The 13276-nt window shown below is 38.9% G+C and overlaps 1 protein-coding gene across 2 annotated transcripts in view; it reads left to right on the plus strand.

Moving 5' to 3' along the window:
* The window catches only part of LOC119731228 (glutamyl aminopeptidase-like), a 34138-nt gene extending 26790 nt beyond the window's left edge, over window positions 1-7348 (plus strand). For both annotated transcript variants that reach the window (XM_038204315.1, XM_038204316.1), the window contains exons 14-20: window positions 123-270; window positions 1385-1458; window positions 2255-2356; window positions 3544-3714; window positions 4814-4954; window positions 5653-5734; window positions 6840-7348. In XM_038204315.1, coding sequence (XP_038060243.1) covers window positions 123-270; window positions 1385-1458; window positions 2255-2356; window positions 3544-3714; window positions 4814-4954; window positions 5653-5734; window positions 6840-6983 — 862 coding nt within the window. In that variant the 3' untranslated portion in view covers window positions 6984-7348. The remainder of the gene's footprint in view (window positions 1-122; window positions 271-1384; window positions 1459-2254; window positions 2357-3543; window positions 3715-4813; window positions 4955-5652; window positions 5735-6839) is intronic.
* The last annotated feature ends 5928 nt before the right edge of the window (window positions 7349-13276 follow it).

Below are 13276 nucleotides of genomic sequence, written 5' to 3' on the forward strand. Positions count from 1 at the left end.
TCCCCCCCCCAACTCTCCCTTTGTAACCGTTGAGGGGCTACTTGTGCTCGGAGTCTATAGGTACAAGGTCCTGTAGTTTCAGGAAGCTACCAACTGATGTTGCCCCGATATTTGTCTTTCAGAGCCGAGATGATCGACTACGACATCCCCCTAGATCTGACCAAGTATTTGGTTCAAGAAGAGGAATACACACCTTGGGATGCTGCCTATGATGGCATTATCTATCTACGGGAAATGCTTCGCTTCCGGCCAGCGTATGCTAAACTAAGGGTAAGTAATACTCAGAACTTTGGGGGTGGGGGGGGGGGACAAAGTGGGTATTTCCACCCATTTTTAGAAAATCTTTCCTTTGCTGTCCCACTTTTGGATACCCCAATGCAGAGACGCCCCTCTGTTTTCAGAAACATTTTGCCGCCTTTGTATAGAAGACTGGGCAGTGTGTGAAAATGTAAGGGTCATAAATTTTGGAAAAAAATATGCAAAACTGCATGTATCATGTAATTATGTGCACCCGTCATTCATGAACTTTACATGTAGACAAGCCTGTTCAAACCCCTTCTCTTTATAGCGACAAGTGTTGCTGGGTTCTTTAACGACAATATACGTGCATTACACAACGAACGGGACCTATGGCTTTACGTCCCATCCGAAGGATGAAGCAATAATGGTAAAGTGCCTTGCTCAAGAGCACAAGAACCATGTTCCCGTCAGGATTCGAACCCATGTACCACGGCACACGAGTCGAACACCGTAACCGTTGGACCACAGCACCCCAATTTTTAATTCAATTCTTGAAAATGCACCTTTGTGTCCGGGCCATTTAACCTTATTTTCAATTTTTCATTTTGCCGTTTTCAAGGGTATTTTGGTGCCTTTTTGGTTTTTATGCTAATGTAAATTTCCTTATCTATGAGCAAAAGTGCGATGTCTAATCAGGCAGAAACCTCAATGTTGCAATTGGTTTGTGCACAAAAAGTTGCCAGAATTTTAGATATTTCGCTGTCGTAAACTTTCTGTTCTTTGGCGATTCGTTGTTGTGTCTGTACATGGCAGTAAGCCAGTGAGCAAACTAATCTCACAATTGTTTTCAATGAGCCAATTTTTTGGTTCACAATTTCAACAGAAAAACACCTAATATGAACAGTGTCCTACTGAAATGACATCACGGCAACAGCGCCCTCAGTTGTCTGGAAAAGCATGGAAATTTATTTTAATATTTAAAGAAGTGCACCTTTCAGTAAAATTAACCAAAAATGGATGTCAATTACTTTTCATACACTTAAGTTTCGTACACAATAAGTTCCTAAGTAATATCCACTTCATGGGCCCTTTAATTTGAATTGAGACGTTTATGTTCTTCGTTTTCTCTTTGTTTCACCAACAGAAATACTTTGCCGCACAAGCCAAGCCGATGCTTGATAAACTGACTTGGGAAGACACAGGCAGTCACATGGAAAAGTACGTTTCCTGTTTCCTCCAGCCTAATTTTTGTGATAAATGGAGGGGAAATTTAATTAGGGCAATTAAAGCTATAGTCCATCATTTGCAGCCATCCGAAAAGTAACTGGCGTAATTATTGTTGAAACACATAGTTGGTTGAAAGATAGTAAGTGGACTAAACTCCCTGTGAAATTATTCTTTCTGGCAAGCTGTCATTTTGAAGTAATCAACGAAAGAAGGCCTTTCCAACGGTGCGTCTTAAGACGCACCGTTGGAAAATTTAAATTAGTTGTTCGTTTTGTTATTTTCGGCGAAGCGCACGCAAGCATTGGCACGATGCACACACGCGCGCAGTTGCTCTAACTCGTCGGATCAGTGCGCGACATCGCGTAGCTGCATTCGGCTTAGTGAAAATGTGTCTCGGACGCTGAATTCAGGCCCAATTCAAAACATGATTCAGCAACTTTTGATTTGAAATCGAGATCCTAGAATGCTGTTTTTCTCGGAATATATAGCTGAAGCTGAGCTGAAACTTCATCAGGTTTAGTTGTACGGCACCCTTCTTAAATTTTGAGCACGTTTGTTGCTTCAAACGAAGAAAATGCACAAATGAAATGATGGACTGTACCTTTAAACCTTTAAAGTTTTTGAACAATAATTTCGTCAGTTATTTTTTGGACAGCTGCAAATGATCTACTCTGTACCCTTAAACAACAGGAATGCTTTAGATAATCTTGGTAAACATAGAAATTGTAATAGGCTCATGCTTTGTTCCGAATCATTTTTGATGTGATTTGTTTGGGTTTGTTGCTAGGTATCTTCGTAGCGACATCATCTACATGTCTTGTGGATTCGGAGACACTGAGTGTTTGGATCAAGCCGTCACACGTTTCAGAGATTACTTAGCTGGCACCAGGTAAGGATTGCCATCTGGTAATCACATTCTTATCCAGAGAATTGTATGACTCGTGTCTCTCAAATTTGGATGTAGACATGAGTACAACTCGAGTCACATGTTCGGTGACTTGGACTCGAGTCCCTGTGGACAATTGCTCAATCTCGGACAATTGGGACTCAAACTTGATGTTAGTAACTAGGATTTGATGGCAAAATGACAAATACGCTCTTTCTTAAATTGAAAAATGAAGGTTTTCCTCTTGCCAAATGACAGCAATTTAAATGAAACAATCAATTTTAAATTGTACTTGGACCCGTTCATTGGAACCGGGTACCTGTGTACCGAATTCGCTCATACCCCCCGCCCTGCAAACAGGACGCTGGGATACTCTGATGAGCTTCACAGAATCTTGTGAAGGAAGTGGCCTATGACCTACGTATAAAGCATCTGGCTCCAGCTGATCAAGACCGCAGTTAGACATGTTAGACAATGTGCGCAAATGTTATCCGAAAACTTCCCGCAGAATTGCGCACATTCCATACCGAAAAACAAGTCTTTGTTGTTGCCGAGCCTGCATGCGACACAGGGGGCCAACGTACATGCACGCAGTATACAACAGCGCCTCACGTGTGCTTTACCGCGTGCGGGCGTGTTGTGTGCTAAGCACACGTAGCATTCAGCCTGGAAATCAAGTCTATCATTTCAGTTATCGGTGGTTCCCAATCGCAGTGATATATGTGAATACAAAAAAGCACCGGGAACCAACCATGTTTTCATCGTGCGCATCGCGTGTTGTGAAATCGTGCATGTTTTGTGTCGAATATTGCATTGGAAATTCGGGTAGGCAGAATTAATAATAGGAATATGGACAAATTCAAAGTGATTGAACGAACCGACAGCTTAAAGGCCATAGAAGCAAAAATAAAAAAAATAAATGGTACTGGGCTTGGCTACAAGAGAAAGATGACGACAGGGACTTTGTATCGGAGTGGCTTTTTCACAAAAAATAAAGTTCCGGTTTTTCAAGCAGACCCTCTGGCATCATTAACTGCACACCCCTATATTGTACTTAGCATCTTCTGCCAGAGCATGTGCCATCATTGTAGATGGATACGCACCTGACAGCTATTATCAGTGCCCCTCACTACATGTATGTGCATAGGCCCCTCATGAAAACAAACCTCTTCCTCTCCCTATCCTCACAGTGTTCCCGTCAACATCCGAAGGCAGGCCTATCGTTTTGGCATGGAGGAGGAAGGCGACCAGGACGCATGGGACTATCTGTGGGACATGTACCTGAACAGCACCGTGTCCACGGAGAAGACTAACCTACGCTACGCCATGGCACGCACCCGGCAAGTCTGGCTGCTTGCAAGGTGAGCTAACAATCAGGTACCTCGACCTTGGATTGACTTGGTATTGACTTGGGTTTTGACTTGGGATTGACTATGGATTCACTTGTGGTTGACTTGTGATTGAGTTGGGATTGACATGGGATTGACTTGGGATTGACTTGGGATTGACTTGCGATTGCCTTGCAATTGACTTGAGATTAACTTGGGATTGACTTGTGACTGACTTGTGACTGGCTTGGGATTGACGTGGGATTGACATGTGATTGACTTGGGATTGACTTGGGATTGACTTGTGATTGATTAGGGATTGACTTGGGATTGACTTGGGATTGACTTGGGATTGACTTGGGATTGATTTGGGTTTGACTTGGGATTGACTTGGGATTGATTTGGGTTTGACTTGGGATTGACTTGGGATTGACTTGGGATTGACTTGGGATTGACTTGGTATTGACTTGGGTTCGACTTGGGATTGACTTGGGATTGACTTGGGATTGACTTGGGATTGACTTGGGATTGACTTGGGATTGACTTGGGATTGACTTGTGAATGACTTGTGATTGACTTTGGATTGACTTGAGATGGACTTAAGATTGACTTGGGATTGACTTGGGATTGACTTGGGATTGTTTTGTGACTGACTTTGGATTGACTTGGGATTGACTTGTGATTGATTAGGGATTGACTTGGGATTGACTTGGGATTGACTTGGGATTGATTAGGGATTGACTAGGGATTGACTTCTGATTGATCCTGTGATGGCTTGTGGAGACTTCAACCCTGCTTTAGTAACAAAAAATTAATATTGGGACATTTGTAAGCCTTCTTTTGATTCAAGATATGTAATTTGTAGTAAAACCTATCCCGACCCCTTCACGTACTCAACCAAGTCATCATTCTGTATAACTAAACGCAGTCAACGTTTCAGTACATCAGGCGGGATTCGAACCGTGGTCACGAGAAGTAGAAATTGCAGCATTCTTGACCACCATGGCAAGCATTATGACAATTCATTGTCACTAGTGTGGTCTACAGAACATGTGACGTACTGTTTACAAATTTACAAAACGTTTACATCATCATTTTGTTATTTTTTGTTGTTACTTTCTGTCACTCACAGGTATTTGGAGTACTGCCGAGATGATACCAAGATCCGCAGTCAGGATTTCTTCAGCACGCTGGACTACATCGCAGGAAATCCCGTCGGTAATCCTTTGGTCTGGGACTGGGTGCGAGCCAACTATGACTACCTCCTGGAAAGGTAAGAGCCAGCTATGTACATCTACTGGAAATCAAACAGCCAGGATCCAAAACATTTTCTATTCGATGTTAAAGAGAATATAAACTACATTTGTAAACATCAAAAAACAAAACTACCAAATTAACCCAAAATACCGGTATCTTACTGGACTGTTAGTGAATGACAGTCTAAAGCACCCTTGGCACTTGGTGTGCTGACATTTTCAAGAAAATTGGTATTTTTGTATCAATTTCCAGTGTGATGTTGGAAAAAACTGGGTTTTTTTTCCCAAATACTGCTCCCAATTTATCATATTTAGTTAGTGCGCATTTTCTCTGCAATCGATAACACACCTGTGAACGGGTACAAGCCAGCTAGACTGATTCTCTGACCTTACAAGTCCCTGATATGTCTATGAACTGCTCCATTTCATCTTAAGTGGGGTCAGGGAACCAGACTACAGGAACATGATTGCTTTTCTTGCTTTTCCAGCATCTACGAACCCAAAACTTAAACAAGTCAGTGTAACAATATTTGCTATAAAATATAACCCCCTAAATCCATCCATTACTGAAAATTACAGCAAAAGCAAATATTGTATGCTCCCTTTGAAGTAAAAAAATATTTCTCATGGAAGTTTGGTAATTTCTCAGGCAAATATCCGGGAATTCAGTGCTGAGAACTCTGAACTTTCATATTCTCTTGTTCTTTACTTGCAGATTTGGAGTCAGCGATCGCTACTTGGGTCGTCTTATCCCTGGATTCACCGACTACTGGAACACTGAACAGAAACTCAAAGAAGTGAGAGTACAAATATCTGAAATCAATCCAAACGATCCCATTCAAGTCCAAATATGTTCAAGGAACCCTTCACACGCTTATAATACACAAAAACATGATTTCTACAGTTTTGCATTTGTATGAGAATAAGCACATACCAGTACTGGTGTTGTGAGAAATTTGGACGCTATGAAATACGGACTCCTCGGTGTGTTGTGCATGCCTAAGTGAAGATAATTAGGAAAGTGGCATGTCACGTGTCAGGGTTGGAGTCCATGAGGTTGATTCCAGGGCGAAATTTCATGGCGTTAAGCACACAATTTTCTGCTAACAGAGCCTCCGTCTATTTCATGGCGATCGTAAGCAGTAAGCACAGCAAAAACATCTTTACCCCAAAGGAAAAAGTTGCTTAACCAGTTCGCACCGGGATTATTTTGACATTGACCGCAGGCACGGGATGTTTTTCACAAAGCTCAACAGGTTCAGACCGTCATCTGCAGGTAGCACACCCTGATATTTCCTGCCTGCTGCAAGCGGGTCTGAGACAGATATTTCCAGCCTCGCTCGTTGCGTGTTTATCTGTCACCCGTTCCGAACACCGCAAAACCTTTGCGTGTATACACGTCATGCGACGTGAACTGCTTAAATCAGTGATGTACATGTAACAATAGAAATCTCCATGCGTGTGCAATCGTTAGCACATCCAGGCTTTGAAATAGTGCTTAAGGTTAGCACAATTTTCTGCTAACTGTTAAAGCAGCACCATGATATTGGGTCCGGATTTCATTGGAGTCCTAATGTCGTATAACACTGTCACTACATAGCGCAACAATACGTTCAAGTCCTGTGAAAAGCCAGCTCATACCTCACGCAGTTGCGAATGCGAAGAGAACTGACGTCACAAAACATTCGCTGAGAAATGTGCCGGAGTTGAGATGTGTATTCAACTTTTGTAAGATATTCACAGCATGAAAATTTGCCTGGATGTCACAAATTTGCGATTGCATAACTTTAACTGGTCTTAACTACTCCAATAAGGCCCTTTATTGCTGTTATATTCCTGGTCCTGTTTTGCACAGACTCATATAACAAAAGTTTCCCTGTCGTGATTTTATTTTCTTCTCAGCTGGAAGACTTTTGGGCAGAGTACCCTGACGCCGGGGCCGGAGCAAGAGGCCGCCTTCAGGCGGTGGAACGTATCAAGACCAACATCAAATGGATGGCTAAGAACGAAGACATCATCACAAAATGGCTGGACGATAACATGTAGGCCTCACATTCCTATCGGAATCCCACAAAAACTGCCAAAATCCTACACATGTTAAGTTAACTAATGTCACTCTCTTTCAGTGCATTCGAATACTTCCCCTGCGCTTACTCCTGCAAGCGCGACAGCGTTCAATTTACCTCTCAGGTGACTTCTCGCGCTTACTCGAGCCTGGCCCAAGTAACCGACTCGCCGAGCCGGTTACTTGGGCAAGTATCCCATAAGGCCATGCAACGTCCGGCGGGCACCTAAGCTCAGGCTGTGTCCACGGGCTTCCACAGAGCATAGAGCTACAACTATTCCCAAAGCTACGGCTATGAAGTGGGCGTGGACGTGCTCTAGACAGTTAATTGATTCGGATGCAGCCTCTGTCATGTCAAAATTCAACTTTCCAGCCATGGGCGTCGCGAGGGGGGAAAGGGGGGGGGGGCGCAAACCCCCCCCCCCCCCCCCCCGGAAAATCAAACAAACAAAAAGGAAGAAAAAAGGGGGCAAAATGTCCCTGCCCCCTCTAAACTGATAAATTGAGAATATGTTGAGAAATACAGGAACTTTTTGGGAAAAAATGTTTTGCCTCCCTCTAGAAAAAATCCTGGTGACGCCCATGTTTCCAGCTCTTGCACGAAACTTTACCCGAAACCGTTCATTTACTTAGCTTCACTGCGCATGTCTGTCATCACGCGAGGAGCCAGGCGCGAGTAAGCTGGGGGAAGTAATCGAACGCACTCTTTACACACTCATCTCACTAAAAGAGTCTTTTCCTAACCATCAAAGTCCTATAAAGCAATGTAACATTTATGGTCAGTGTGTATGGACATTGCTTTTTTGTGACTGAGTCTTTCAAAATCTCACAAATGTGCAGAAAAGTAATGTTGCTTTCTTTTTACTTGTCTCATTGAAAGTATCTTGTCTTGAATCCATCAAAATCCTACGAAACATAGTGTTGGATTGTTCTTCGTACATTGCTTTAAATTGACATTTGGCTTTCAGGATATTTCAAAATCTAACAAATATTCGTATTAATGTCACCTTCTTTATACTCATCTCCATGAAACTGTTTGGTGTCAAACCCATCAAAATCTTATAAAATCAAGTGTTGAATTTTTGCTGTTTATGTATTTGTACATTCCTATTAATTGACATTGGGATTTCACTCTTTCAAAATCCAATAAATGTGTATGTTAAAGTAATTTTACTTAATGACGACAATGCCTGAATCAATCAAATTCCAGAATGCGTTGGAATTTGGTTGATTTAGGCAGTTAAACCCAGTTACTTTAAAAATCTACTTTACATAAAAAAATCTGTCAAGGGTTAAGCTCCTTGGGAAGGTTTGTCTCTTATAGTGATGTCTTTTCGGAATTTCATGTCAATTTTAACGAGTCCAAAATGATAAGACATACATCTTCTGTCTTGTGGAGTCTTATCAAACGTATTCATTACGAAAATCAAATAACTCAGTATTAAAAGCTCAATTTCATGCAAAGACTTAATGTTAGGGGGAAAACTGGTCTTGTAGCATTAGAAAACTGCGGGGAATATTGTTAGTTGGTTTAAGATTATTTCTGACACACTTTATTTGTAGACATAGAACTCGGTAGTTTATTTCACGTGTGATTACGTCACGGATTATTTTGAGAGAAAAATGTAATTTTGTAAAATTTTGTAACATGTTACCATAGAAATACTTTCAAAAATTAGTTATTTCCCAATTATTAAATGCTTTTAGCATGGATCTGTATTAGGTGATCGAACATGTCTTAGTACAACTGGGCTAATTTATGGCTAACTTGTACTAAAATTTTATTATTTTGATCAACATTTGGTGTTTGCACAAAATATATAATTGACGGGATGCATACTAATATTCCTTGCTTTCCACACAAATTCTTCATTTATAGTACACACAGCCGTAAAATTAGGCCCTGGTGTGTATTTTTGAGCAATGAATGTAAGTAATATAATAGATTTAGTACTACATTTTTTAACACAATTTTAAACTTGATTCTGATGTTTATTACTAAAATTTTGAATATTGGAACAAAATTTAATAGCGAAAGTATAGGCAATAGTATTCAAATATATGGAATGTTTTGATTGGTGTATTAAAACTAGCCTCCTTCTGTGATCCATGGACATTTTATTTTTGATAATAGGGATAAAAGAATGCTCCATGAATCACCGAGGGAGGCTAATTTTACTTCACCACGAGATAAAGCAGTCAATAGATGTTTTATAACACTTTATACACAGATTTGTTCTTGGTTTTAATTTTTAAAATTATTTAAATCTAAACACAATTGAAATAAATTTCGATTTCAATACAAAATTGATGGGAAATGTATTTCTTTTCTTCCAAACCACCCCTTCAGGAAAAAGATTTAACATGTTCAAAGTATTTAACTCTACGTGTAAAAATTCACAGTACTTCTGAAAAAAAAAAAATTAAATTTTCACCGGCACCAGACTATCATGTGACCTCTATACACCTTGACAAGAGAGGGCCATAAGCCATACAAAATCACTGAAGCATGAAAACCTACTCCAACAGCCACCCACATGGTAAATTGAGGAAGGCCCTTCAACCAAGTTGCATCAAGACCCTCATGCTAAGAACCTACATCCATCTCACACAGCACTAGCAACCAGCATTACAGCAGTCTTATATGTTTTTCATCAGGCTTAAACAATTGCACCAAAAAGGCAAAGGCCAACGGATTGGCTGCAGACAGATCTGGACTTCACAAATAATACTAACAAGACTTCAAACAGGAAGCCTCAATTATCCAATCCAAAACTTAAGTCCAACTAATATGAAGCAGTGATATTCCCAAATCTAAGTCCAACCCCAATAATCTAAGTCCAACAAGCAAGACCCATATAAACCCCCACCTTATCAACTGGCAGACTTATCAATTTTGAAGCCCTTCAACTAATAATAGTCCAACAAGTCCAACAAGCCAAAGACCCATGAACTCCTAGTCCCATCAATTTGCAGACCTGGAAATTTGGAAGCCCTTCAACTTATAGTCCAGTTCCCTCTCAACCATCAACCAGCCAGCCCAGAGTCCCAAAGCCTACCCTCCAGCCCCAAACCCCTTCAGCTCCCAACTTCTCAACATCCCAGCCTCAGACCCTCAGATCTGAAAAAATTTCAAGGGGTACCCCTTGATTTCTGAAATTCTGGCCAGAGCTGAAAAATTGTCCAAGTCCAACAACCTAAGGGTTTTAATTACGAAAACCGTAGATTTTTTCAAGAAAGTGCCATGGCAGAGCGGGAAAAAAGAGAGCTGGCATGCAGAAGGTACGCGGTTCAACCCTGCTCCATGCTACTATTTTATTTATTTTTAAAATTTATCACTGCTGTGAGGAAAAATTCTCCTCCCGGGTCCCCGGCTGAGTTTTGAACCGGGGACCCGGCGGCTGGCGGTCAGCGAGCTAGACCGCCAGGCCACTGGCCTCTTCGAAAATTTGTTCTCGGAACTTATATTTAAAGGTTAGATTGCGCAATATAAAAAAAAATGAAAAAAAAAATACCCTTGCCCTCATTTGAATAATTGAATAATAAAAAGCAGAAAATCTGAATATTCAGAAGTAAAACAACCATAGGTCCAAAATTCTGATTCTCATCAAATTTAGACATTTATTCAATATACTTTCTACTGTAGGTTGTATATAAACATACACACTATAATATACGAATGCATAAATTTGACAAATAATATAAGTTAAATTTAAGTTTTTTCTTTACTATTTAACAATTTGTAATGTTATAATTGTAAATTTTAATTTACTTCCCTTTACAAGAATCAATTAATGCTTAACATTTTAGTGGGAAGCTTGTTCAAACTTTGCGCAATTTTTTTATTGGGGGGGGGGGGAATTGGCCATATTTGTTTACTATAAAATGGCAAACTTTTGCTTGAATGTGAAAATGAGGGGTTTTTTTAAGTTATAGTAATCTAGCTTTTACCAGAGGGCCGCTTTGTCAGGTTTGCCTACAGCATCTTATACATTTTTTCAAAATTCAAATTCTAAAAGTTTTATCCACTTCACAAAGAAAAACACCAGTTCCAATATAAAGCAACACCTTATGTCACAAATAATATCTAGTACAACTAAAATTAAATAAGTTAACACTACAAAAAGGTTACACATAATGCATACTGCCCTCTGCAGACCGTCAAACATTTTAGTTATGTCTATCTGGCGAGATAAAAATCAACTTATTTCACGAAAACTTGTTATTTGCCAATTTCTGTTTCTTTACATCTCATAAAGCATTCATGTAAACATCTTGTAACAAAGCACTTCTATGAATCATGCAATAGAGGGCGCTCCTCACTTTTTTTTAACCAAAATAATTAAGTCCCAAACTATGCATATTCATTAACATAGAAACAATAATCTCAATTATTCACTTGTGTTTTAACGCCTATTGTTTCATTTCACTATTACATTGACTGATTGGAATTTTCCACAAGTTGTGATGCACAAATAGCCTAGTACAGTACTTTGCATTGGTTGCATTTATAAATTTAACTAAATAACAAATACATAAATAATCAGAAAAACAGTAAGGCTCAGTAACTAATTGGGCAACCAGAAAATCTACAATTTTAACAAGTATATGGGCAATTCCATGGCAACAGACATCAGAGACTTTCTGCGGGTTTGAAATTAATTGGAACCAATATCTCGCATCCCTTTCAATTTTATATCAATTTCATAAACAGATTCTATCCCCATCAATTTTATTTTAAACAGTTCACTTCTTTTATGTGATATGAGAAAGTGACACCATATATAGTAATTTCGTAAATGTAATAGAAATAGTTCCGTGTAAAGTTTCGTCTTTTTCGCTCAAACTTTCTCCCATTTCAATAATTATATCAACTTTTCCAGACATGTCGGAGTGGAATTGGAACTTTTCGAGGCGTATAATGAATTTATTTTGGAGCATTTTTGTGACATGAATTTCTCACTGATATGTATTATGTTTTTCCTGGATGCCAAAAGTGTCTTTACATTTTTACTACCTGTATAGGCAGCTAATTAATGTTTCTCCAGAACCACCAGTGAATTCAGCATAAGTTACGTTTGCACTAGTTGGGCCTAAACGTATCTCGCAATTTACAAACGCACTGATCTTTTCTGTCGTCATCATCGGGACACTTTATCGTGACTCACATTACATAAAAGCAACGCAGGAAAACAAATAAATGAACAAATTTGAAATTTCTCTTCAATTTTTAAGGTACAACACATATAATATTCGATTTATTTTAATATCATAGCCAGTAGTTACAATGTACAGTGTTTACCAAAAAAGGTGGAAAAATTAAGTTTTTAAAATGAGATTGTGACAGACATTACTGTGACTGATATTACGCATTAAAACATTTCTGCTCAGGTTCAGGTTTTATTCTATTTAATTTCCAACGGTGACTTTTTGCAAAAATTAAATAATTTTACATGAGCAAAACTTTGAGATGCAGTTAACAAAAAATATATAACAAAAAAACCTTTCAGCACCTCAAAAACAATACAAAACAGATGAGGCAAGACATTTCTCAAAAATGACCTTAAAATATTAAATGTTGACTTCAATAACAATAACTGTGTGAATAGACTTGCATATTTAACACGTCATAATTTATTTTCACAACATATTTTCTTTGCTAATAACAATTTGAGGTCTCAACATGCAAAACAAATTCCATGCTCAATTGTAACTCCTTTTTCTCAAAGTTTTATTCATGTACACTTATGAAATTTCTTGCGTTCTATTCTTTTTTGTCTATTCCTCTATCATTTGTTCCTCTTGTGGTCTTCATAAAATCCCTTTCTTCCAAGTTTTCTTTCTGCTGTGCCCTTCTCTGTGCTGCTGTAATAAAGTTTCTACTTGGTTGATATCTTTCCTGAAAAATATGAAATATTCAACAAAATTATTTGTTTTATTGTAAACATGTTTATCCTTACACAATTCTAATTACTATTTTTTTATCAATACCAAAGTAATCCAGTGAACCAACAACAAAAATGAATAATATCAGCCAATGTTTATAATAAGGAATTATGAATATCAAACAATTTGGTGCCAAACAATAATTCAATTCTCACAAGGAAGACTCCCCCCACCCCACCTCATCAGAATGGACAATGATAGACTACTTGTGCTCAGAAACAAAACAAATATATTTTTCATTTTGTCAAAGGCTTACATATATATGTCCATATAAAAAAAAGTTGTTTTGGGGAATAACTATAAGCTGCTCAGCCAGTGGCTTGGCACT

This window comes from Patiria miniata, unplaced genomic scaffold, assembly GCF_015706575.1.
Source record: "Patiria miniata isolate m_02_andy unplaced genomic scaffold, ASM1570657v1 HiC_scaffold_23, whole genome shotgun sequence".
NCBI lineage: Eukaryota > Metazoa > Echinodermata > Asteroidea > Valvatida > Asterinidae > Patiria > Patiria miniata.